Source organism: Cetorhinus maximus, chromosome 9 (assembly GCF_964194155.1).
Source record: "Cetorhinus maximus chromosome 9, sCetMax3.hap1.1, whole genome shotgun sequence".
NCBI classification, from domain to species: Eukaryota; Metazoa; Chordata; class Chondrichthyes; order Lamniformes; family Cetorhinidae; genus Cetorhinus; species Cetorhinus maximus.
The window spans coordinates 136,522,215-136,549,830 of NC_135887.1; the positions used below are offsets into that span (position 1 = coordinate 136,522,215).

Sequence of the window (27,616 nt, forward strand, 5' to 3'; positions counted from 1 at the left end):
AACCATGAATTTTTCTTCTATTACTTAGGAAGTAAAACAAGTCTTTGCTGATTCTCACCACTAAAGTGTAAACTCTGATCATCCCAGACACATTACAAAATTTCCAGTTAATGTTACCGGTCAAAAGTAGGTAAATATGGTCTCATGCAGTTTCCTATTAGTGTATGTGCAGTGTCCACATTTTGAGTATCACAATGAGTAGTGATTATCAGAAGATATTTGGGCAGTAGAAAGCATTCAGGGAATAAGTACAAAGGTTACTCTGGATTTGAAACAACTGAGCGACTGCGTAAGGCAGGGATTGACAGCGACACTGCATTAAGATATTTTAATTGAACAAATTAGTAAGAAAGGCTGGCATAACAAGTTTTGAAAGTAATTTAAAGAATCAAAGAAATTTATGGCACAGAAGGAAGCATTCGGTCCATTGTCTCTCTGACAGCTGAAAAAGAGCGATCTCGCCAAATCCCACTTTCTAGCTCTTGGTCTGTAGTCTTGTAGGTTGCAACATTTCAAGTGTATATCCAAGCACTTCTTAAATGTGATGAAGGTTTCTGCCTCTACCACCTTTCAGACAGTAAGTTCCAGAACCTCGCCACTCTGGGTGAAAAAAAATCTTCTCAACTCCCCTCTAATCCTTCTGCCAATTACTTTAAATCTATCCCCCCTGGTTATTGACCTCTCTGCTAAGGGGAATACTGTAGCTCCTTCCTATGCACATTTCTAGGCTCCTCAAAATCTTATACATCTCAATTAAGTTGCTGTTTCAAAGAAAATAACTCCAGGCTATCCAATCTTCCCTCATAGCTGAAATTCTTCAGTCCTGGCAACATCATCATCATCAATCTTCTCCAAACCCTCTCTAATCACGTCCTACTAGTAAAGTGGCTGGAAATTTACATAGTATTTTAGCTGGCCTAAATAGTTCATTGTAAAGTTCTGACATAATCGCCTTGTTCTTACATTCTGTGCCTCAGAAATAAAGGAATGAATCCCATATGGCTTCTTAATCACCTTATCTACCTAACCTGCCACCTTCAGGGATCTCTGGACATGTACTCCAAGATTCCCAAGGGAATCAAAAATGCAAATGTCAGAAGATACATGGAGGAATTTAATGTCCTTCCCCTGGGTGGCAGGCTGTGGGCATTTAATTAGATGGGAGGTTGGCCAGTGGGAATCCCGCCGCCTTCCCATCATTACCCTGATTAAGTCCGAGGTGAGAAGGTCTGTGGACGGCCTTCTCTTCCGCCGCCAATTGAGGCCCTTAAAGTGGGCAATTAATTCCCAATTAGGGGCCTCAGCCCCAAGCAACAGACAGGGGGCTTGCAGGACGGAGGGGGATCTCTCCAAGTGGGGAGCACAACAAGCAAACCCTGTCGGGGTTGCTTCCAGTCTCCCAGGGGGGTTCAGTGCCTGATTGAAGGGCCTGGCATCAGGAAGGGGATGGCCCACTGAGAATCACCCCACCTACTTTTTCAAATGACCTGATGTAACTTTTTTTAGAAGTTGAAATAGGCACCCTTTATGGGAGGAAGAACTGACAGCAAATATAAGCAGTTATCTAAAGTCCAATTTTTAGGATTTCTCTAGGCTATGATCAATCTCATGGTGAAACAGAGTACTATCTGAAAGTCATGGGTCAGCCATGCAGTAACAATCTTTACTACAATGTAGGGATTACAATATGGATTTTATCACCAAGAGATGATAACATGGAAAGGCTATTTGGCCCAATAAACCTGCCTGATCAGCCATAATCTCAGTAAACAGTGACAGGCTCGAGCGATTAAACGGCCACCTCCTGTTCCTATTTTTTAGGCCAACTAGTAAGTGAGAAACAAATATTGCCATCACTAATAAATGCATCCCAATCATCATTTTAACTCAGATAGGTAGAACTCTCTTCCTCAAAAGGTGGTGGAAGAAGAGTCTTTAAATATTTTTAGGGCAGAGGCAGATAGATTCTTGATAAGCAAGGGGGTGAAAGGTTATCAGGGGGTAGGCAGGATGTTACAATCACATCAGCCATGATCTTATTGAATGGCAGAACAGTCTTGAGGGGGCGAGTGACCTACTCCTGCTCCTAATTTGTATGTTCAGTAGTTCCTTCTTTTATGATTGCTGCTGACAGTGTCAAAGAAAAATAATCCTCTTCTCCCCAGTAGACACCAGTCTGCCATACAAAATTCCCTCAACTAGACATAGTACAATGAGTAAAGAAATTAAGTAGAAGTGAGAATTTTCTAGGCACAAATCTACACAGGCTTGGCAAGAGTCAAATGCAAAGTTGAGGAGGCCTGGTGTTGCCAATGGGTGTAAAATCAAAGACTCCTTATTGGCATAATCTGTAATTTCTGCATCTTTCACAACATTTTTTCACCTAATCTATTGATTGTATTATAATTCTGTTGTTTTAATTATTTCAACTCTTGATCTGGACGCCATTGGAAAATACTGTTTTCAGTCAATTTTTTCTAGTCTATATTACAATTTTAATTACTACATAAATGTGTCTTTTGGGATCAATATGCCAACACAAATAGGCAGACAAGTGTTCAATTTAAATATTGACAAGTTAATCATGTCCATTACAAAGTCCTTTAGGTGGTGTAGGGGTAATGTCACTGGGCTGGTAATTCAGAAGACCAGGCTAATGATCTGGGGACATGGGTTCAAATATCACCACATCAGTTGGTGTAATTTACAATTCAATTAATAAATCTGGAATATAAAGTTAGTTGCAGTAAGTGACCACGAAACTGTCCATTGTTGCAAAAACCCATCTGGTTTACAAACGCCAACAGCAACGTGGTTGATTCTTAGCTGCCCTCTGAAATTGCCTGTTAAAAAGGGCCATTGGGGATGGGCAACAAATGCTGGCCTTGCCAGTGATGCCCACATCCCTTGAAAGAATAAAAAACTAAGAAAGGGACTGACTTTTAAGCTCAGATGGTGAAGAATCCTCTGTTGAGTGTCCGGACGGTTGAAAGGGTTCTTCTATAATGGTTTCCTCTGAGGACTCAATTATCCTTTCTGGCTCAGCAAAATACTTCTGATGCTCATGAGCTGATAAATCCTTCTGACTGCTGTAACAATGATCTTCTAGGAATAAGAACAAGAAATGACATACATGTTTTAGATATGTTGGATTTGCAAAACTTGCACAACATCTATATAAAAGATTGAAGAATAGTAAATAGTTCAACACCATTTATTTTTAAAAAGCCATAATGTTACTTGGTGAGAAATTTCATTTCCAATTTATAATAAACAAAAAATGCTGGAGATATTTAGCAGTTCAGGCAACATCTGAGAAGAGAGAAAAAGAGTTAATGTTTCAGGTCAATGACCATTCCTTTCCAATTTTCCAGCCATGTTTAAATGCAAGTTGTAATGGTCATTTCAATATTTGCATTTAGAAAATTAGGGTAATGAACATTATTACTGGTCACAGGCATGAAAGTTAAGATTTCCTCTGTCCATTATTTGTACTGAAATCATAAATACAGTCGTTAAATTGTGACTGAATTTACTACAAATAGCCCAATTATGCCAACAAGTTATATACAATTATGCTGTGAAGTCTGAACCTGTGTTTTGTTTTCCAAGTGAATGAGAAAAGAGAACTGTTTCGATTTGGAATCGTAGTTTCCTACACCATTGACGAATACCTCATATTCCATATACATTATTCCCTCTGCCTCCCATAAAGAGTAGCTTTTGGCAATTCTCCTCATCAACCATTCCCTCAAACCCCAGTTAAAATACAATGGACAGGCGCGGAGACAAAACAGCAAGCCGACACAAATACACACAACCTTCTGTGGTATGGCACACAGAGTCAAAGCCAAATGCAATCTTCAGGCTAAGCAAGGTTAGAGATGATAGGAGATAATTTGACCACGGCACTCAGGCATAATTAATTCCCCATTTTAAAATCGTTATTTTTATAGAATATTTTTTCCATATTATAGTTTACAGTCGATTCCAAATTACTTTTAAATTTAGCTAAAGTAGAGAAGTACAGTTGGTTGGAACCCTAGAAGTTTCCCTCCAAATACGGGCTTGCAAGCTGGGAGGTGTAAAACAGAGGTACCACAGCACCAGGCGACAGAGTGTGTAATTACAGCATGGCAGTTATAAGCAGTTTCCATTATAATCATGGAAGGGGAATATATAACGCAATATACAAAGGCACAAATTTTTAATGCTCATTTTTAATTAAAAAGGCAACTAATAGTCACTGACATGATTCTGATGCTATCCTGTCCTCCCCTGCCTGAAAGCTTAACTCCCTGTGCCAATAATTATGGGAGCAAAAATAAGTTAATTAGCATGTGCGTCACTTGACGCTCAAATACCAAGCAGGCTCTACTGGAGGTGAAGTGGCTAAGGTTGCTGAAACATCTGGGCTCAACAAAAGAATCAAGTAATATAGTGGTTGGTCAAGCTGTCAGCCATGAAGTGGTTGTGCACAATGAGGTATATGTTTGTGTAATAACAGTGTCTGATCAAAGAGTCGCAGGGTCTACTCAGCCTTCTGCAGTGTGCAAGCCTTGCTATATTGTAAAGTGCAGAGGGAGTGCAGCTAGCCTTCTATCTCTAGCAGCATAATATGAATGTTTAATCATATGATGCAAGAGTTAACTTCCATGGTACCTGGTGATAACACGTAAAACACCTCAAGTTGTTACCACTAACGATCAGCTCATTCATTATCATTTACGAGGTTCTCAACATTTGGAAATCGTTATCGAACAGTCTTGTTCCCAGAGTCTCTGCTGTTGATACATGGTCATCTGATTTAGATTGGGAAGCCATGCCAAGAAATGCATGGAGAGCATTCCAACATTAAAAAACAAGAACTAAGTCCTTCTCCAGGATTACTGCCAATTTCAATCTAACAGCCAGTTCCTGCTTGGATTCCCTTCCAATTCTGACATTTGAGAGAGACAGAGATTCTATAGCAGCATCAAACTAAGACGAATGCATCACTTGAAGTACAAAAGTCATAGACTTAAGTTAATTATTGATCATGGCGGATACTAAATTATAACATATACCTCATTGCCCTGTAACTGCTCCATCATTGATGGCCGTGTCTTAAGTTGTCACAGCCCTAAGCTCTGGAATCCCTACCTAAAACTCTTCACCTCTCTTTTCTCCTTTATACCTAGCTCTTTGACCAAGCTTTCTACATCTATCCTAATAACCCCCTATGTGGCTTGGTGTCAATTTTTTTTTTGATAATGCACCTTGGGACATTTACTATATTAAAGGCGCTGCATAAATATAAGTTATTGTTGTAATGTGTTGCAGAATAAAGTAGTTATGGTGACCTACATCGTATGTAAGTGATATTTCAAGAGCCTCATCAAGCTGACTGGAACGCAAAATGTGTCCCATTAAAAGAAATTAAAACTTACCACAACCATTTCAATTTTGTGTCAAAAACAGCAATATTAGTTGAAAATAACATTAGGGAATATTTATTAGAGTTTACTGAAACATTTTAAATCATCTTTCTATATTTTTTTTCAGTTTCCTCTTCACTTCAGATTCTGCACAAAAAGATGAACCTTAAACCAGGCTCACTGCTTAAGACATTCCATCTGAAATTTAAACACTAAACACACAGTTTAAAACCATACAAATGAAAGACCAAATGTTGAAAACGAATTCTCTGAACTCATCTCATGCCTTACAAAGCCCTTCGGGTAACATGTTTTGCATTCATTCAGGATGACGATTTAGACTTCAGCAGATTTCAGAGCTAGCTCTTGGTCCAGCAGAAAATACAATTAAAGTATAGCCCTACAGTACCTTCTAGTAATAATGCTCAGTTGTCTGAAACACTAAGCAATCATTTGGCCTCTCATTACTCTTACAGTCCCAACCCATTTAACTTAATATGGTTCTCTGAAGGAAATTGATACGCACTGATATATTTGTGATGCGTCCTTGGGTCTGAAGAGTTTACCAATCAGATTCCTAGCTGTGATATGACTTGTATGATAGTCAACCAACATTAACTGCTGTGTTATAAAAACAGCAAGTGCTAGAAACACTCGGCATGTCTGGCAGCATCTGTGGAGACCGAAACAGTTAACGTTTCAGGTCACTGACCTCTCATCAGAAGATCCGACTTGGACTCAACCAACTTGGGATTCCGAGGGTTATCATCTTTGCCCTTCTATTCTTGCTCACATTAATGATCAACTCGAATCATATTTTTATCCATTGCTTCGTTCACTTCAAGCCGCACATCCTCAGTGCACACAACCTCCAACCTCCTCTCAGTGTAATGGCTCAGATAAATCAGAAAATAGGTGTATAACATGTAGTTTGGATTTTTGATCGTGGGAGAGGATGGAAATCTAAGAAAAGCAAGAAATCTGACAGCATGAAAAGTCCTGGGGAAGAACGACTAGGAGATTTCAACACAGTGAGAAGGTCAGGACGAGGAACAATATGCAAGGTTGCTTTATTTGCAGTGTAAGCGGAACAAGGGGGAGAACTTTGGAGCAGCAATGTCTTAGTCAAACTGATTTGAAAAGAAAATAAAAATCCACAACAGACAGAGAGGCTGAAGGCAAGAGAAACACCACCTGTCAAGAAAGTTGTTTTTCTTGGATACTTCTCCAGAAATGAGTGAGAGAGATGTTAGAAGGACCTTGTCAAATATGGAAGCAGGTGAGCTTTATATGTGTTTGCAAGGATTTTTTTTCTGCTTGCGATAAAAGGCAATTATAAATATTTTGGAAGCAGTTAACACAATGCAGGGGATGTGGAGTTCCATTTGAATTCAGAGGAAATCAGAACAATAAAGAATGCCAATGTATGAAAATGCTAAAGGTGCAGCCAAATGTATATGGCGGAATTTGTGGTTGCTGTTGTGAGGGACATGAAAAAAACTACATGTTGGCAGAACAGACGTGTTTTGAATGTCGCAAGATCATAAGCATTGACCAAGTCACCCCTGCATATATAATGTTACAATGATGGTGTGAGAGACGATCCTGAACCTTTTCTTTCCTGAGCAATCATGTTTTTTCTTACAGACCGGGTAACCTGTGGGTACTGGCAAAAAAGCAACTTGCTTGAATCACATCTGCGCAGCAAGGAGGTTTGCCTGCCAAGACGTGAGATCCAATGCATCAGACTTAACCTAGGAATTTCCAGAAGGCATTCAATAAAGTGCCACATCAAAGGTTATTGAGGAAAATAAAAGCTCAGTGGTACAGGGGGTAACATATTGGAATGGATAGAAGATTGGCTGGCTAACAGGAAGCAGAGAGTAGGCATAAAGGAGTCTTTTTCAGGTTGGAAAGGTATAACGAGTGGCGTGCCACAGGGATCAGTGCTGGGACCTCAACTGTTTACAGTCTATATAAATGACTTGGATGAAGGGATTGAAGGGATGGTTGCCAAATTTGCTGATAACACAAAGATAGGTTGTAAAGAGGACTTGAGGAGTACAGATATAGATAGGTTAAGTGAATGGGCAAAGGTCTGGCAGATGGAGTTTAATGTGGGAAAATGTGAAATTGTCAATTTTGGCAGGAAGAATAAAAGGGAAGCATGTTATCTAAATGGTGAGAGACTGCAGAGCTCTGAGGTGCAGAGGGATCTGGGTGTCCTAGCACATGAATCAGAAAAAGCTAGTGTGCAAGGCACAGCAGGTAATGAGGAAAGCTAATAGAATAGTATAATTTATTGTGAGGGGAATTGAATACAAAAGTAGGGAGGTTATGCTTCAGTTATGACACAGCAGTTAGTAAAGGCTGTTATTTAAAATCCCAGAGGGAAACTTTAAACAACTGTCATAACCTAAATTTTCAAGTGGTATGTTTGAGATGCAGCTCTAAATTCAGGAATAAGACCACCAGTTCTCGAGAGGTTTTTATATCAAACTACATGAGCCATTTATTAATTTACACAAGTTAAACATATACACATGGCTACAAATTACTACTATCATAACTTTTTAACAAATTCCCAGACTAATCTCCACTAAGGTAACAACAACCCATAGACTTTAAGCAAACACCAGGCAAAGCATTTTCACCTGACAAATTCAAAATGAGGTTCTTTTCATTTTGGCTCCTTTGCAGACAGTTGTAGGCTTACAGCTGCTTTGATGTTACATGCCTCTGCCCTGCACACACAAAACTGCTTTCCGTTATACCCAGCAATTCTCTTTGAATGTAAATTCTCATTGTATCATCAGGCCCTTTGAACTCCACCTCGAACAATAAAACCCCTTTCATAGTACCAATGTTATTAGTAATATAAACATTGATTGGTGTCTCCTAGCTAGGTACAAGATTTCACTCCCCTTGAATGCTCTATTCAACAAAATGCAAATGTACTCTTTACCTCTCTGTTTACATCTCAAAACTACTATACATCAAAGCACCCAGACCAGCTGGCTTTAATCCAATTAAAACACATACAGACACACCAACAGACTAAACCTCTATTCTAAAAGAATAATTTACAATAATATTATATACATTAATAGCTCATGACAGTTGTACAGGGCATTGGAAGGACAACAACTGGAGTACTGTGTACAGTATTGGACACTTTATTTAAGGCAGGATGTAAATACATTGGAAGCAGTTCAGAGAAGGTTTACCAGACTAATACCAGGAATGGGTGGTTGTCTTATGAGGAAAGGTTGGACAGACTAGGCTTGTATCCACTGCAGTTTAGAAGGGTAAGAGGTGACTTGATTGAAACATAAAAGATCCTGAGGAGTCTTGACAGGGTGGATGTGGACAGGATGTTTTCTCTTGTAGAAGAATCTAGAAATAGAGGTAACTGTTTAAAAATAAGGAGTTGCGCATTTAAAACGGAGATGAAGCAAAAAATTTTCATTCAGAAGGGTCGTGGGTCTTTGGAACTTTCTTCGTGAAAAGGTGGTGGAAGTAGAGTCTTTGAATATTTTTAAGGCAGAGGTCGATAGATTCTTGGTAAGCAAGAGGGTGTTCATGGGGTGTGGGCTTCACTGGCTGTGCATCTTGTAGATGGTACACACCGCTGCTTCTGTGCGCTGGTTGTGGAGGGAATGAATGTTTGTGATGTAGTGCTGCAAATCAAGCGGGTTGCTTTGTCCTAGATGGTGTCAAGCTTCTCGAGTGTTGAGGGAGTGCAATCCAGGACAAGTGGGCAGTATTCCATCACACTCTTGACTTGTGCCTTGTAGATGGTGGACAGGCTTTGGGGAGTCAGGAGGTGAGTTACTCGTTGCAGGATTCCTAGCCTCTGATGACCTGCTCTTGTAGCCACAGTACTTATTTGGCTAGTCCAGTTCAGTTTCTGGTCAATGGTAACTACCATGAAGTTGCTAGTGGGGGATTCAGCGATGGTAATGTCATTGAACATCAAGAGGCGATGGTTGGATTCTCTCTTGTTGGAGATGGTCATTGCCTGACACTAGTGTGGTGCGAATGTTACTTGCCACTTGTCAACCAAGCCTGGATATTGTCCAGATCTTGCTGCATTTGGACATAGACAGCTTCAGTATCTGAGTCGTCGCGAATGGTGCTGAACATCATGCAATCATCAGCGAACATCCCCACTTCTAACCTTATGATGGAAGGAAAGTCATTGATGAAGCAGCTGAAGATAGTTGGGCCAAGGACACTACCCTGAGGAACTCCTGCAGTGATGTCCTGGAGTTGAGATGACTGACCTTTAACAACCACAACCATCTTCCTTTGTGCTAGGTATGACTCCAACCAGCAGAGAGTTTTCCCCGATTCCCATTGACTCCAGTTTTGCTAGGGCTCCTTGGTGCGACACTCAGTCAAATGTGGCCTTGATGTCAAGGGCAGTCACTCTTACCTCACCTCGGGAGTTCAGCTCCTTTGTCCATGTTTGAACCAAGGCTGTAATGGGGTCAGGAGCTGAGTAGCCCTGGCGGAACCCAAACTGGGCGTCAGTGAGCAGGTTATTGCTAAGCAAGTGCCCTTGATAGCACTGTTGATGACCCCTTCCTTTATTTTACTGATGATGGAGAGTAGACTGATGGGGTGGTAATTGGCCGGGTTGGATGTGTCCTGCTTTTTGTGTACAGGGCATACCTGGGCAATTTTCCACATAGCTGGGTAGATGCCAGTGTTGTAGCTGTACTGGAACAGCTTGGCTAGGAGCACAGCAAGTTCTGGAGCGCAAGTCTTCAGTACTATTGCCGGAACGTTGTCAGGGCCCATAGCCTTTGCAGTATCCAGTGCCTTTAGCCATTTCTTGATATCGCTTGGAGTGAATTGAATTAGCTGAAGGCTGGTATCTGTGATGTTGGGGACTTCTGGAGGCCGAGATGGATCATCCACTCGGCACTTCTGGCTGAAGACTGTAGCAAATGCTTCAGCCTTATCTTTGGCACTGCTGTGCTGGGCTTCTCCATCATTGAGGATGGGGATATTTGTGGAGCCACCTCCAGTGAGTTGTTTAATTGTCCATAATCATTCATGACTGGATGTGGCAGGACTGCGGAGCTTAGATCTGATCCGTTGGTTGTGGGATCGCTTAGCCCTATCACTTGCTGCTTATGCTGTTTGGTACGCAAGTAGTCCTCCTGCGTTATAGCTTCACCAGGTTGACACCTCATCATTAGATATGCCTGGTGCTGCTCCTGGCATGCCCTCCCATACTCTTCATTGAACCAGAGTTGATCCCCAGGCTTGATGGTAATGGTAGGGTGGGGGATATGCCGAGCCATGAGGTTACATGTGTTTGTACAATTCTGCTGCTGCTGCTAATGGCCCACGGCGCCTCATGGATGTGCAGTCTTGAGTTGCTAGATCTGTTCGAAATCTATCCTATTTAGCACGGTGGTCATGTCACACAACACGATGGAAGGTTTCCTCAATGTGAAGCTGGGACTTTGTCTCCACAACGACTGTGCGGTGGTCACTCCTACTGATACTGTCATGGACAGATGCATCTGCAGCAGGTAGGTCGGTAAGGATGAGGCCAAGTATGTTTTTTCCTCTTGTTGGTTCCCTCACCATCTGCCGCAGACCCAGTCCAGCAGCTTTGTCCTTTCAGGCTTGGCCACCTCAGTCAGTATTGGTGCTACCGAGCCACTCTTGGTGGTGGACATTGAAATCCCCCACCCAGAGTAAATTCTGTGCCCTTGCCACCCTCAGTGCTTCCTCCATGGAGGAGCACTGATTCATCAGCTGAGGGAGAGCGGTACATGCTAATCAGCAGGGGGTTTCCTTGCCCATGTTTTACCTGATGCCATGAGACTTCAGTGGTAGGTGGGATGCAGATTTCAGGTTATCATTTCAGCCATGATCTTATTAAATGGTGGAACAGGCTCCAGGGGCTGAATGGCCTACTCCTGCTCCTTGTTCGTATGCACCAATGATCAGAAACAACTAAAAAAGCATTTAGTTATAGGTGTGTCTTATTGCTATCTGACTGTATTCTTTCCCCAAAACTGTATCCAATGGATCGCTAGGGGGTACTTAATAATGGAGTGCGTGTAAAAAGGAACTAGTGTTTCATATACTTAGCTACCAAGCAAAAAACCAAGCAAAATTTGACCAGCTTTAGATTGGATTATTGTAGACCATAGGTCCCATTTAATTTTCCTTCCTTAGAAATGCTGGCAACTCACAGGAAGCAAATCATGGTCTAATGAAAATACAGATTCACAATCATGAGTTACAAGAAAGTTTCACACAGACCTCCAGCTATCGTTATTGATGGGCAGACTTTAGAAGTCATTGAAAGCTTCCTAGATCTCAGCAGCTATCCTTCTCAAAATGTCAACATTGAAGAAGAGATCCAGCATAAAATAAGCTGTGCCAGTGCAGCTTTCCAAAAACCGCACAATCAGATCATCAACAACACAGATCGCCATAAACGGATTAAGGCGATAGCCCACAATGCTGTTTTGTTGTCTCCATCCTTCCATATATAAATGAGACTTGGATCACCTACCAAAGGCAACTTTGGCACTGGTGTCTGTGCAGAATATTCAAAGGCAAGCAGCAAGACAGGCGAATAAACTCCAGCATTTGCAACGAAGCCAATTTCACCAGCGTCACAACCATGATCATACAAACTCAGTTCCGCCTGTCTGGACACTGCATTCCCATTCCAAATACTCAGCTTCCAAAACAGATCCTCTTTTCACAACTTAGGGATGGTACCCGCTCTCAAAGAGGACAGAGAAAATGTTTTAAAGGACACTGTGAAGGCCTCATTGAAAATGGAGCAAAAGGGAGGAAATTGCCACACACCATAATATGTGGCAGTGTTTCTTCCAACAAGTCGCAACAAAGTCAGAAACTGGTGCAGAGAAGCGACAAAAGTGGAAGGGGAGAGAGCAGAATCTGGACTGAGATTAATAGGACAATTGCAATGGTTCAAGTAGGCAATGCACCACCACCTTCTCAAAGGCAATAAGGGATGGGCAATAAATGCTGGCCTAGCCAGCGATGCCCACATCCCATGAATGGACAAAAAAAAACAACTCATCTTTTCTGCTCGAAGGCCTTTTCTTCCAGGATTGGCTTGCTGAGGACACCCAAATCATGAGGCCTGGCAGACGTCATCCTTGTTTCAAGGGACTAAGGGCAACAACATTAAGTCTAGTAAATTTTTGAAGCTGGGAATTTGTAAACATAAAATAGATCTGCCAAGATACAAGTAAATGCAAAGCTCAAAATCAGCTTTAAAACCCACAAAACCAACAAGCTCAACAAAAGATACAGCACCCATCTCAGATATTATGTTCTCCACTTAACCACTGTTAGCTTTGACAGTCCATTAAATGATCCTGTTCCAATGCCTCTCCGTTGTTCAGTTACGTGGAGCTGTCCTTCCTTAGCTCCGCTCTTACCCATCTAATCTAATCGTAACCAGAGCACTTCAAGCAAATATTGCACAAGATATTCATCTCAGAGCTCTCTGTCAGATTTATGTTCTTGGGCGAATGAAGTGAGAACGAAAAATTGCAGGGGCACTGGCCATAATTTTCCTGTCTTCCTTAGACTCAGGTGGTGCCAGAGGACTGAAGATCCTCAAATGTTATACGTTTGTTCAGAAAAGGATGTACCGGTAAGTCCATGGTACACGGACATGCTACACAACAGATTTATGAGCAACATTATAGGTCATGAAATAAAAGGGAAAAATAGGCGCTTGAATAAGAAATTGGCTGAGTAACAGGAAACAGAGTAGTGGTTAATGTTGCTTTTCAGATTGGAGGAAGATTTATAGTGGAGTTCTCCAGGGGTCACTGCTGGGACCCTTGCTCTTCCTGATATATAATAATGACTTAGACCTTGTTTAACAGGGCACAACTTCAAAATTTATAGATGATACAAAACTTGGAAATAATGCGCACTGTGAGGGGGATAGGAGAACTTCAAAAGGACAGTTTGACGGAATGGACGGACAAGTGGCAGAACAAATTTATCACAGAGAAGCGTGAAGTGATTCATTTTGGTAGGAAGAATGTGGACAGTCAATATAAAATAATGGGGTACAAATCTAGAGAGGGTGCAGGAGCAGAGGAACCTGGGCGCATATGGGCATAAATTATTGAAGGCAGCAGGACAGATCAAGTAAGTGGTTAATAAAGCATATGGCATTCTGGGCTTTGTCAATAGGGGCATAGAGTAAAAAAGCAAGGAAGTTATGTTAAACCTGCATAAAACAATGGTTCAGCCTCAAATAGCATCCAGTTCTGGGCACATTTTAGGAAGGATGTGAAGCCATTAGAGAGGACGCAGAAAGGTTCACAAAAATGTTCCAGGGATGAGGAACTTCAGTTACATAGATAGATTGGAAAAGTTGGGACTATTTTCTTTGGAGAAGGTAAGGTTGAGGGGAGATTTGATAGAGGCATTCAAAATCATTAGAGGTCTGGCCAGAGGAGATAGGGAGAAACTATTCCCATTGGTGGAAGGATCGAGAACAAGAGGGCACAGATTTAATGTAACTGATGAAAGAAGCAATGGCAACATGAGGAAAAGCATTTTCACATGAGTACTTAGGATCTGGAATGCACTGTTTGAGCATGTGTTGGCAGGAGGTTCAATTGAGGCACTCGAGAGTGAATTGGATTGTCATCTGAAAAGGAAGAATGTGCAGGGTTTCGGGGAGAAGACGGGAAAATGACACTAGGTGAATTGCTCCTTTGAAGTGCCAGCACAGACACGATGGGCCAAATGGTTTCCTTCCGTGCTGTAACCTCTGATACCATGATTAAATAAAGCAGGAAGAAGGGGAACAACTGGCGATGGGAAACAATAAAAAATGAACTCTCACCAGCAGCAAATTAAACAGATTGGATAATGGTACCACATTTGTGATGTAGACTGATACTAAGTATAGCTTTGAGTGAGCAGAACTAATACCCGGATTTTAATTATAGCCCCAAGGTGGCTTTTTCGAAGGTACAACAGGAGCACAATGTTCTTAGATAAAAGATATACAAAAACAGATCAGTTAAGCCCAGGGACATTTCCAGCACTGTAACTTGAAAACTGTGTCAAGTCCATCTTGTTATAATTCAACTAGTCAGCTATTATTTATCACTCAGAATTACAACAAAAAAAATCCAATTTCCATGGCAGGTGCAGGTCTATATCTAGTCTCCAATTTTTAATCTTGTTGATATGTTCATTTAGGAAAAAAAACTAAATTTGAAACATTATTAAAATTCTAACAGATTTTGAATTGAATTTCTACTGAATGTTAGTGACACAAAATTGTAATAAAATAGTAGATTGTTTTATGTGCATTGATAAAGTTAGACAAGCACAGCAAAATGGAAAAGACAAAAATATCATGAAAATGGAATTTAGAAATATAAAAAGTCAAAATACAGAAATCCTGTCCAAGTGAACTGTTCAAGGGCAAGGTTTCATTCAGAACTTAACATTTCTACATCATTGATGCAGTAATTTACCATCTAAGTTGTCAGCTTTGGCTCACCGGTAGTGCTCTCACCTGAGTCAGTAGATCATGGGTTCAAGTCGCGTTCCAGGTTAACACTTCTGTGCAGTACTGAGGTGCTGCTGCAGAGTCACAGAGTTGCCATCTTTTGGATAAGGTATTTTTTTTATTCTTTCATGGGGTGAGCGCGTTGCTGGCCAGGCCTGCATTTATTGCCCATCCCTAATTGTCTTTGATAAGGTGGTCATTCGCCACCCTCTTCAACCGCTGTAGTAGTACCATGTAGTGCTGGTGCACCCACAGTGCTGTTAGGAAAGGAGTTACAGGATTTTGACCCAGCGACAGAGAAGGAACGATGATATAGTTCCAATTCAGGATGGTGAGACTCTTGGAGGGGAATTTGCAGGCTGTGGTGTTCCCATGTGTCTGTTTCCCTTGTTCTTCTAGGTTGTAAATGTCGTGGGTTTGGAAAGTGCTGTCGAAGGAGCCTTGGTGAATTGCTGCAGTGCATCTTATAGATGGTACACACTGCTGCCACTGTGTGTTGGTTGTTGGAGGTAGCGAATGTTTAAGGTGGCGGATGGGGTGCCAATAAAGGTGATTGCTTTGTCCTGGATGATATCAAGCTTCAGAGTTGTTGGAGCTGCATTCATCCAGGCAAGTGGAAAGTATTCCATTGTACTCCCAGCTTGGGCCTTGTAGATGGTGAACAGAATCTGGGGAGTCAGGAGGTGAGTTACTTGTCGCAGAATTCCCAGCCTCTGACGTGCTCTTGTAACCACATTATTTATATGGCTGGTCCAGTTCAGTTTCTGGTCAATGCTAACCCCCAGGATATTGGGGGATTCAGCGATGGTAATGCCATTGAATGTCTTGTTGGAGATTTTAATTGCCTGGCACTTGTGTGGTGCGAATGTTACTTCCACTTATCAGCCCAGGTCTTCTACATATGGACATGGACTGTTCTAGTATCTGAGTCGTTGCAAATGGTGAACATTGTGCAATTATTAGTGAGCATCCCAATTCTGACCTTATGATGGAAGGAAGGTCATTGATGAACCAGCTGAAGATGGTTGGGCCTAGGACACTACCCTGAGGAACTCCTGCAGCGATGTCCCAGGACTGAAATGATTGACATCCAACAACCAGACCGTCTTCCTTTATGCTAGGTATGATTTCAACTAGTGAAGAGTTTTCCCCCCCAATTCCCACTGACTCCAGTTTTGCTAGGGCCCCTTGATGCTACATTCGGTCAAATGCGGCCTTGATGTCAAGGGCAGTTACTCTCACTTCACTTCTTGAGTTCAGCTCATTTGTCCATGTTTGGATCAAGGCTGTAATTAGGTCAGGAGCTGAGTGGCCCTGGCAGAACCCAAACTGAGCATCAGTGAGCAGGTTATTGCTGTCCATGTGCTGCTTGATAACATTGTCAACAATCCCTTCCGTCTCACTGCTGATGATTGAGAATTTGGGGCGGTAATTGGCCAGATTGGATTTAACCTACTTTTTGCGGACAGGACATACCTGGGCAATATGCCACATTGCCTGTGGTGTAACTGTATTGGAACAGCTAGGTTAGGGGTGCAACTATTTCTGGAGCAAAAGTCTTTAGTACTGTTGCTGGAATATTGTCATGACCCATAACCTTTCCATTATCTGGTTATTAAGCTGAATATTAAACTCTAGCCTCTCAGGTGGCTGCAAAACAATCCCAAGGTACTTTACAAAGTACAGCATGGTATTTCTCCTGGTGTCCCAACACCAAAACATAATTTGATCATTTAGGAATAGAAGTAGATGATTAAACCCCTACAAGCCTATTCTTCGACTTAGATCATGGATAATTTGCACCTCCACTCCATATAATGTCTTTACTCAGGATCCCTTGTGACCCTTCATTAACAAAAAATCTACTTCAACCTTTCAAATTTTAATTAACCCAATATCTACAGTTATTTGGAGTTCCAAATTTTCACTGCCCTTGTCTAGTGTATGCATGTTTTGTTCAATATACTTCCTAATTTCACTCCTAAATTCTTTGTTTACTATTTATATCTGTGCACTACCTTTTAACTGTACTTGGACATCTAAATTTCTTTGCTCTGCCACAGTTTCTCACCATTAAGAAAATATTCCAATTTATCTTTTTTCAGATCCAAAGTGCATGACACGTACTCACATTGAACTCCATATACCCTAGCTCTGTCCATTCACTTAGTCTATGCACCTTTGAAACTTATTGCTCCCATCAACATCAACACACCTTACAAGTCTGTAATTACCTGGTTTCTCCTCCTCACCCGAAATAACAGACTGCCCATTTGCAATTTTCCAATCTAAAGGCCTAACTCCTGAATTTTGCCGTGTGGAACAGTGTTGTTTGCAGTTTGGCTGCCATATTGGTCTACATTGCCAAAGCTTCCCTGACGAATTCACGAGTTTATCTTTGGGTCACTTCGCATATACATTTGGTCAAAGTTTCTAAGGGATTAATTTGGACAAAGATATTAGTTACCAGCTGACAAATATAATTCACAGGGCTACCGATTTAAGTTTAATTAAGTTTTATGTTAGGTGTAGAAGAATAAGTTGAGACTTGGGATCATAGAAATAAGATAAGGCCATTTAGTCCCAAGATCCTGTTCCACCATTCAATCAGATCATTGACGACACATCTTTGTTCTATATCCCTTAACGTCTTTGATTAACAAATATCTATCCATCAAAGATTTAAAATTAATTGATCTAGCACCAATTGCCATTTGTGGAAGAGAGTTCAAAATTTCTACAACCTGTTGAATAAAGAATTGTTTCCTAATTTCATTCCTGTAAGGTCTGGCTCTAATTCTTGCCCCCTAGGCCAAGCTCTCCAATTAGAAGAAATAGTTCATCACTATCTAAAAGCTCTATCTACCATTCGTTTCTAGTTAATGTCTTGATGGCCCAAAACTGCTCATAGTCTTCCAGGTGTGGTCAAACCAGGGCTTTGTATAGCTGCACCATAACTTGTACGCCCTTGAATTCTAGTCCTCTAAAAATAAAGGCCAGTGTTCCTCTCACTTTTTTTATTTCCTGCACCCCTTCATAACATTTTAAAGATCTATGTAAATGTCCCAAAATTTCTTTGGAACTTCAATGTTTCTAGCTTTTCACCATTCAGACAGTATGCTGTTCCATCCTTTCCAAGTCCATGACATATGATAGGGATAGGGAACAAATAATTTTGAACCCACGGGTCCCAAAGTTTTCCACCAAGACTTTTCAGCATGCCATGGCTGAGTTTGTTGTAGATTCATTGTTAGAGATCGGTTGCTACAATTATTCAACAGCTCCATTATCATTATGTTGTGTCAGGCCTTGTTAATACTGTGACTTTCTAAAATCGCCTAGCAATTCTAATGTTATGAATTTAAACTATTGTTTTGGGAATCATGTTCATGACATGAACATGATCAGGCTACTGGTTTAAATCAACTGAATCAACCAAATTCTGTTTTATACGTGGGAATGCAGGATAAATACTCGTGTTTTGAGTGTTCGAACAACACAACTAAACTGATCATTGGGCATACATTTATAGATTCATGCATGGCATTTAAAACTGAAAACGTGAAACCAAAAATAAGGCAAAAAGAAACAACTTTTTATGACAAGCCCAGCTGCATGTACAAAAGGGACAAGAATTAAGCATTCCAAATGTTTATTAAAGAAATAAACTTTCAATTATTAATAAGCTGCATTACTGAAGCAAATTTTCAAGCTGGAATTAGTGGGGGGGTGAATAAACAGGCTACAGTGAATTTTGTACATTGGTCCAACAAGCATGTCACACAATGTGCTTCCAGCATGTTTGAGATTAAGGGCCCACACCAAGAGTAAGAGATCTAAAATTACCTTTCCCCATTAGGAGATAAAACAGACTAGATAAAAATCACTGCCTCTCATTCAGATGACTGCTAATTATACTACACTAGGGCGATGGCTAAACAGAGCCTGAATCTCAATTACCAATTACCTCAAAACTGTTTTTCCATCATGGAGTCAAAGGCTTGGCAAAATTGTACCATGTTCTGTGTGCCTCACATTAGAAATAAGATACATAAAGGATATATAACATCTGCTCATTTGGAAATATGTAAAAAAGATATTTTAAATCACAGTTTCATTTGGCAGAAATCCATCATCAGCAATTGAACTTACTACTTGAGAGAAATGAAAATTTCAAAAGTAGTGTTCATTGTATTAAAGCTCACAGCATTACCCTATACCTTGTGGAATAAATATCAAAAGCAATACATCTAGAAAATTAAATATTCTAAAATAAATAAAATAAAATCTAAAATAATTGTACTTCAGCAAAACAAAAGCATCATTTCCGTGACATCTATTAGCAATGTGGAACAAGTCTGTCACAGCAGGCCCTTTTGGAATTTCCAAGGTAAAATTGTATTTCTGATATTATTTCAATGGGAGGTTGAAGAACTGTAAGAAGTTCCTATCACTCCTCATCAATCTTTCTTCCTCCCCCCTTTACTCGAGCACAGTACACCAAGGGTGCCACCAAGTGGACATTATTCACAAGTGGGTTTCAACAGTGAGTGCTGAGTGTTAATAGCGTCACAAAACTATAATAATTTTCATAATATTATTGTGGGTGATTGTAATGCAGGTTTATAGGGATGAGTGTGGATGGTTCTGCCTGTGCGAGATTTAATTGAATTGGAGTCAGCTAGACTGCAAGCTTGAAATTATGAAAAGGAGTTAGATGTAGAAGGGTAATTGAAATGTTAAGCAGTAAACGTGGATGAGGTCTTAGCATATAAGGTGTGACGGAAATTTGCATTTTTAGATAAATGAAGGAGTTGTTTGGATTTCAAAGGGATGGTAGGATGTTTAAAACTAGTAAGATAAGCAAGGCCAAGCAGCGTATTTATTTTTTACCAAAAGGAAAGGGGTCACATTGGCAACATGAAATAATTTTACAGCATGGGAAAAGAACATTTCAAAAGACACATGGAACAATGGAATTTACAGATTAAAGATAGAGAAACATATCTAAAGAAGGATGAAAGACCATGTTGGGGGGCCATGTAAGATCTAACAGGAGCGTGTGAAACAGCCTTGAAGAAGCCTCCAGCCATTTTTGCAAAAGTCTGCTGTGTCCAGTAACTAAAGTTGGAGAAAAGCCTTTGGAATTCCACTGTCGAGTGCGTGCTGTGGTAACTTGTTGGCTTGTTTTTTAAATTTTAAATCTATTTTGGATTGTCGCCTTAAAGTGGGTGTGTGGTTGGGAGTTAGGTTAATAAAGAATTTTAGGATTTGTATAGTACTAAGTAACTGTAATCTTATGCATCTATAACTGTCTTAATGGACTCATTACTTTTGAATTCAATGCACACAACTTCTCGTAATAAATACAAATTGTAAAACCGTTGTGATAGCGTGGTCAAGTTTCCCTCATGGATTTGGTCTGCCTGGCATACATCACCTGCCATGTCATAACAATAGGTTTTTTAACTTATTGTTTTGGGAGAGAGAGGGGAGGAGATAGTTAAGACAGAGAGGAAGGTAACCCTGTTTCTAGCTAACAGTGTACAATTCCCAAAAGAATCTCTGTAATTACGAGTCAGAATCTGGTCTGCCTTTCCCTGCTGCTTAATTTGCTGCAATCAATTAGTCCAGACCAAAGATAAAATCTTCAACATTTCTGATTACTGTAACTTATTTACAGGTTGAACAAAATTGCTGAGAAATCAGGGAGCAATTTTATTGGGCAGGACTCTAAAGCAGCCAATAACTTTCCAAGCTCAACCTCCACAATATTCTCACCATGGGTAGGTTCGGTATAGATGACAAGCGCCTCAGTCAGTAAAAATCTCCCTAAATTATGCCCCGAGTCATTCCAAGAACTAAATGTGTGGCTCTCACATCTCTCAGCATTACTACTTCAATGGCTAAAGTTCTTCCTTACCTCATTGGCAGTATAACCCCCAATGTCAAATTGTGAAAAGTAATTTAAGTATTAACAATATGAATCATTCAACCCAATATGCATGTTTTTGCAAATTATTGCAAAAGTCCCGTTGCAAATAAATTGTTGACACATACTTCAAAAATAGAATTTTAAAAAAAAGTTGAGGTAACTTAATCCCAATAGTATAGACACTTCCCGTATCATTGTGTACACATTTGAGCTAATACTGCAATTTTACTATTAATGGCCTACATTCAGAAACTCAGTATAAATCAAATTGGCAGATGATGCTAATTTTTTTTGCATTCATTCAAGAGATATGGGCATCGCAGGCTAGGCCAGCACTTATTGCCCATCCCTAATTGCTCTTGAGAAAGAAGATGGTGGTGAGCTGCCTTCTTGAACCGCTGCAATCCATGTGGTGTCCCCCGGTTCCCATTGATTTCAGTTTTGCTCGGGCTCCTGATGCCACACTCGGTCAAATGCTGCCTTGATGTCAAGGGCAGTCACTCTCACCTCACCTCGGAAGTTCAGCTCATTTGTTCATATTTGAACCAAGGCTGTAATGAGGTCAAGAGCAGAGTGGCCCTAGCGGAACACAAACTGAGCGTCAGTAAGCAGGTTATTTCTGACTAAGTGCTGCTTGATAGCACTGTCGACGACACCTTCCATCACTTTGCTGATGATCGAGGGTAGACTGATGGGGTGGTAAATGGCTGGGTTGGATTTGTCCTGCTTTTTGTGTACAAGACATCCTGGGCAATTTTCCACATAGCCAGGTAGGTGCCAGTGTTGCAGCTGTAATGAACAGCTTGGCTAGGGGCATAGCTAGTTCTGGAGCACAAATCTTCAGTACTATTGCCGGAATGTTGTTAGGGCCTATGGCCTTCTGTATCCAGTTCCTTCAGCCATTTCTTGATATCATTTGGGAGCGAATCGAATTAGTTGAAGACTGGCATCTGTGATGCTAGGGACCTCAGGAGGAGGCAGAGATGGATCATCCCCTCCGCACTTCTGACTGAAGATTGTAGCAAGTGCTTCAGCCTTATCTTTTGCACTAACATGCTGGGCTCCCCATCATTAAGGATGGGGATATTTGTGGTGCCTCCACCTCCAGTTAGCTGTTTTAGTAGGCTTGATACCGAACATGCCCAATCAATGCAAGGTGTAAGCTACAAAACTAACAGAATGTACAACTTTGTAACCAAAAATTAGAAAGTTAGAGGATGACATGATCAAATTAGGCCCTGCAGTTCAAGTGCTATGACAATTGCTGGTCACAGAGAAACATTCAGACACTGGGGACAGTGCAAAGAGCCATAAAGTTGAAACCCAGACTCAAAAGTCTGGGGAATTATGCCAATCATGGTGACACCAATGTGGCAAACAAAAACAAAAAATACAAAACTGGTTATGAAAAACAGGTAGGGGAAATATCTATTCTGAGTTACTGCTGGAGTGAGGGATGCTGACCCCTGAGGGAATTGAGAGTTGCAAAGAACTGAAGTTGCTATCGACTGAACAGCCACCTGGGTATAAATTGAATGGGAAAATTGCACCAGTAGTAGTATGATGAGTAAAGCATGCAGGAACTAAAATACTTACAAAAGTGCAAACAATGTGCAAAAGTTTAAACATAATTATATGAGACAAAAATGAAAGTTTTGTCTTGTGTTAGCTTATCCAATTTTAAAAATTAACTTTAACTTTTAACACAGGCTGAATTTTGGTTTCTGTATACTGTTTAATGCAAATTCTGATCGGCAGGATGAAAAACCAATAATGTATAGAGGTGCTTTTGAAATTTCTTTCCTAATCATTCAGATTGGTTGTATGTAGGTAATAATTAGCATTTTTGCCCCATAATCTTTCAAAGCAATTTTCTTTTATCTTGATAATGTTCCAATAGCTTCTGCAGCCATCCAGAGGTACACGTTAGAGAAAGTAAGCGGTCTATGAATCTGTACCCATGACTTTTAAGTAGCCCTCTAGGGAAAATATGGCTTTTTGTGGAGCCCTTATAGTTAACTATTTCGGTATTTGAATATCTTATTACTGTACCACATGGAGTTAAGTGCACTCATCTTTTCTAACCTTTATCAACAGGTCTCCAAGGAAAGGGCTGCTGCAGTGATGCTCGGTGTTCACAGTTCAGAAATACACTGAGGTTTTACAGAGGTGGTTTATAATCATCTGATGGTCACATAATGCTTAGAGATGTGCAACTTGAGTTAACAAGTCACATATGTTACGCCTTCAAAAAATCTGCAACCACACATTTCTCTCAGATTTCTTGCTGAAAAGAGTATGTTATTTTCCTTTATTCTTTCTTGGGATGTGGGCATCACTGGCCAGGCCAGCATTTATTGCCCACCCCTAATTGCTCTTGAACTAAGTGACTTGCCAGGCCATTTCAGAGGGCAGTTGAGAGTCAACTACATTGTTGTGGGTCTGGAGTCATATGGAGTCTGGATCAGGTAAGGATGGCAGATTTCCTTCCCTAAAGGAAATTAGTGAACCAGATGGGTTTTACAATAATCAATGATAGTTTCATGGTCACCAGTACTGATTTATTAACTGAATTTAAATTCCACCGGTTGCCAAGGTGGGATTTGAACCTACATCCCCAGAGCTTCAGCTTGAGCCTCTGGCTTACTAGTTCAGTGACATTAGCATTATGCCACTGTCTCCCGAAGCTTTTCAGCTTGTATACATCAGGACAAATGCAAGAATGCCAAATTTCAAAAGATCACAACAATTCATACCACAGGGGAAAAGGGTGCCGATTGGTTGGCAAGACAACTCTGATTGGTTGAGATGTTGTCATGGACAAAGCAACATGGAACTATAGGCCCTACAAGCTTCTGGGCAATTCAAAAAAGGTGGAAAGCTTGAACATATTTCTTTTGTTTGTAGGGATTGGGTCCCTGCGTATGAATGTATGCCGCTTCTAGCCAAGTGTAAATGAATGATGTTACGAACGCAACTAAATATCTTAAATTGACTGTCAGTGTAGCTGTTCGTGCACTATGGATTGTTCAGAAAGTGCTGTCCAATTGTGGAATCACATCTAACAGTAGATGTTTTGTTTTGGGTTTTGCAAGTGTGAGCTGGTTGAGTGCTGTACTCTAATTATTATGAACAACCGAAGGAACATACTATTTGATTTGATCAGCCAATCCTTGGGATGTATTTTGTGATCATTTGAAATTTGGCAATTTTGCAGTTGTCCTGATGAGTACAAATATGAAGAGCTTTGGGCACATGTCTCTTGTTTCAGTAATATTCAAGTTCTGTACTACCAAGCAACTATTTGTAAACAGATTTTTAACATGGTTTCCAATGTCACAACAGTGACTCCACTTCAAAAGTACTCCATTAGCTGTGAAGCACTGTAGGATCTCCAAAAAGTTGCGTAGGCACTACATAACTGCAAACTCTTCCTTTTTTTCCACCTATGTACATCAATGTTTGACATGTGATTTTTCCATAGAGTATTATGGATAAAAATGTGGGCAGAGCTAATTTATTAAATAATTAAAGTGCAAGAGGAAGTTCATCTGGAAGTTCTGAGGCAATGCTGCTGGTAAATACACACATATATTTAAGGTTACGGCTACATTAAGCCTTTCCAGATATTTTCTTTCAAAGTGATGAAAGGATCTTACGATATTGTCAAGAGGAAGAAGAGAATGCATTGGTGTAAGGTTTCATATCATTCTAGTTATTGTATTTGTGACTCCCTCATATAGTATATTTATATTACATGAGAATCAAATATAATAAATAGACATCAAAATATCTAAAGGTGCATTGGCCTTGATTTTTTTCCTCCATGCATATCAAGAATTTTCCCAACAGAATATGTATGAAAAATAATAGGAGAGACCAAACGCAAACTGGGCGACCGCTTTGCAGAACACCTGCGGTCTGTCCGCAAGAAAGACCCAAACCTCCCTGTCGCTTGCCATTTTAACACTCCACCCTGTTCTCTTGCCCACATGTCTGTCCTTGGCTTGCTGCATTGTTCCAGTGAAGCCCAACCCAAACTGGAGGAACAGCACCTCATCTTCCGACTAGGCACTTTACAGCCTTCCGGGCTGAATATTGAATTCAACAACTTTAGATCTTAAACTCCCCCTCCCCCCATCCCCACCCCGTTTCTTCCCCCTCCCCCTTTTTTCCAATAATTTATATGATTCTTCTTTTCCCACCTATTTCCATTATTTTTAAATCTAAAACTAAAACTTTGTTAGTCTTTCCACCCCACCCCCACTAGAGCTGTACCTTGAGTATCCTGCCATCCATTCTTAATTAGCACTTTTCTTAGATAATATCACCACCTTCAACACCTCTTTGATCCTTTTGTCTGTGACATCTTTTGATTATCTGCTCCTATCACTGCTTGCTTATCCCTACAACCACCCCACCCTCAACTTCTCTCTCCTCCCGCCCCACACCTTAGACCAGCTTATATTTCACCTCTCTCCTAACTATACTTCAGTTCTGCCAAAGGGTCATGAGGACTCGAAACGTCAACTGTTTTCTTCTCCACCAATGCTGCCAGACCTGCTGAGTTTTTCCAGGTAATTCTGTTTTTGTTATGAAAAATAATTGTTGTTTTAAGTGTAATGCAGAGGTACCTTTAAATTTAAAAATATGCCTTGCCTTATACTCAAAAACTTTTCTACACCTGTACTTAAGTCACCGTTTTCCCTAAGTGCAGTGTATACAATTTGAAACCATGTACAATTAATGAAAATTAAGTTTCCATACGATATAGTAGAATTTTAAAATGTTCCAAATGGCAACATTTTCTCACTCGGTCTCATATGGAATTTGCGTCCAGACTTGTATATGAGTGCTTGCACCTGGAAACTAATCTTTCAATAAAAGTCCATTTGAAAGTTATAATGGTTTTGCAGTTTTTCTTCTTGCTTCCTTCAAGGTCTATTCCCTTGCTTACCTGCACACTTGGAAGATGTAAGGTTGTATAAAAAAGGGTAGAACTGTAGACAGCGGATTAATTTCAGGTTGCTGTCACATTCAGGACATCTAGTTGTTCTGTCCAACGCTGTTCTGAAGACTTGAAGAGCAGCGCTAACATTCCTCAAAGCCAGATAGGCATTTCCTAAGCTGAGAAGTGTCAGTGGCTGGAAGAAGAAATACTTTGTGGTTAATTCAGTACTGAGACAAACTAAAAAGATGCAAATTTTGTCAGTTATTGCGGTTTAGAAATAAAGCAGAACAATTTTGGGATGTTTGTCACCTTTTGGCTACATTAAGTTTGCATCTGAAGTATTTAAACTTCAAAAGGGAAAATTTAAACCGTGTTCACCTCAAATGGAAATATCAGTATCAGTTTGAGTAAATAAATTAACAGAGATACATCATCATACTGCAATGTGATTAAATTAAGAAAAAGTGAATGACATTACAACAACAGCCAATGCTTCCTAGATGTCTGCTTCTATTTTCAGACACTTCACAATTGTGGCACTGAACTGGGGTGAATTGGGGTGGCTCATTGTTTAGAACCAAAGAGATAAAGATGAATAACAATGGCCCAAGTGCAACCAATGGAAAAAATGGCAACATTTTCTCACTCACTCTCATATGGAATTTGCGTTCACAGACTTGCATTAACTCTAGGGTCCGCATGTGAAAATTACCTCTCAGTATTTCTTGGTCACTATAGGCTTTTTAACATGCATCGTACTATACATACCAGGACTTAGCTTTGATTTCTAGTCTGTGTTGAGTCAATTAATCTTCACCAGAGTTCCAGTTTAAAAAGTAAAACTATGCATTAGTGCCTTAGGCAATTTTTTGGGGGGGGCGGGGGAAAGTGTGTGTGTGCGTGCGCGCGCACAAGTGTGCGCATTTTAAAATTCTTTTTCAGATGTGGACATTGCTGGCAAGACTGGTATTTGTTATAATCCCTATTTCCTCCTGAAGGTTGTGGTATGCCATCTGCTTGAACTGCTGTAGTCTATCTACTGAAGGTGCTCCCACAACATCTGTGGCTACTTGCCACAAGAGCCCGAGTCTTCTAAGGGAGCTGACCCTGGGCTCTTAGACCCTGTAGTGGGGATATCCGCCCCTTTTGAACTGCAGCCGTGTCCATCCCCTCTGTTCTGTGTAGCTGCATGTGGCTGTGGAAAAGGCAGGTTGCTGGAGTTGCTGCCCCTGATAATGTGGCTGCCTCCTAAGAGGAGCAAGTGCAAAATATGTAGCACGTCCCAGATTGCAGGGAAGTCTTACAGGCGAGATAAGGAAGCCACAGCGCTTGATAGGAGCTGGATAAAGTTGTTGAACACAAACAAATCAGTGAATTCAGGCTGAATGAACTTCTTTGGTCAGTGCTAGTCTTTCACTGTGCTAACCATAGGCTTGCTGATTTCAGCCTTTATACTGTTGCTATTAGGTCAGTTTCACTCACCAATGAGTTCTCTCTGGGCACTCACCTTTTCCAACCTGGCAAGGTGCATTGATAGCATGGAACCTGTGCACTGGGTGAATCCAGGGTTGAAAAGACTTAATTGCCCTTTTAACATGGACTGCAGTGGTTCAATAAGGCAGCTCACCACCACCTTCTCAAGGGCAACGAGGGATGGGCATTAAATGCTGGCCCAGCCAGCGATGCCCTCATCCCATGAATGCATAATAAAAAAATTGGCTCAATTACATTCCCGCCAGACTCAAATAGGT

General features: G+C 40.6%; 1 protein-coding gene across 3 annotated transcripts in view; it reads right to left on the bottom strand.

The window, feature by feature from the left end:
- The window catches only part of ttc17 (tetratricopeptide repeat domain 17), a 114,144-nt gene that overhangs the window by 32,809 nt on the left and 53,719 nt on the right, over positions 1-27,616 (bottom strand). For 2 of the 3 annotated variants that reach the window (XM_078549563.1, XM_078549562.1), the window contains exons 16-17: positions 25,872-26,058; positions 2,941-3,105 (exon numbers count right to left, since the gene is read on the bottom strand). In XM_078549563.1, coding sequence (XP_078405689.1) covers positions 2,941-3,105; positions 25,872-26,058 — 352 coding nt within the window. The remainder of the gene's footprint in view (positions 1-2,940; positions 3,106-25,871; positions 26,059-27,616) is intronic. The other variant, XM_078549564.1, reaches the window with a different exon arrangement.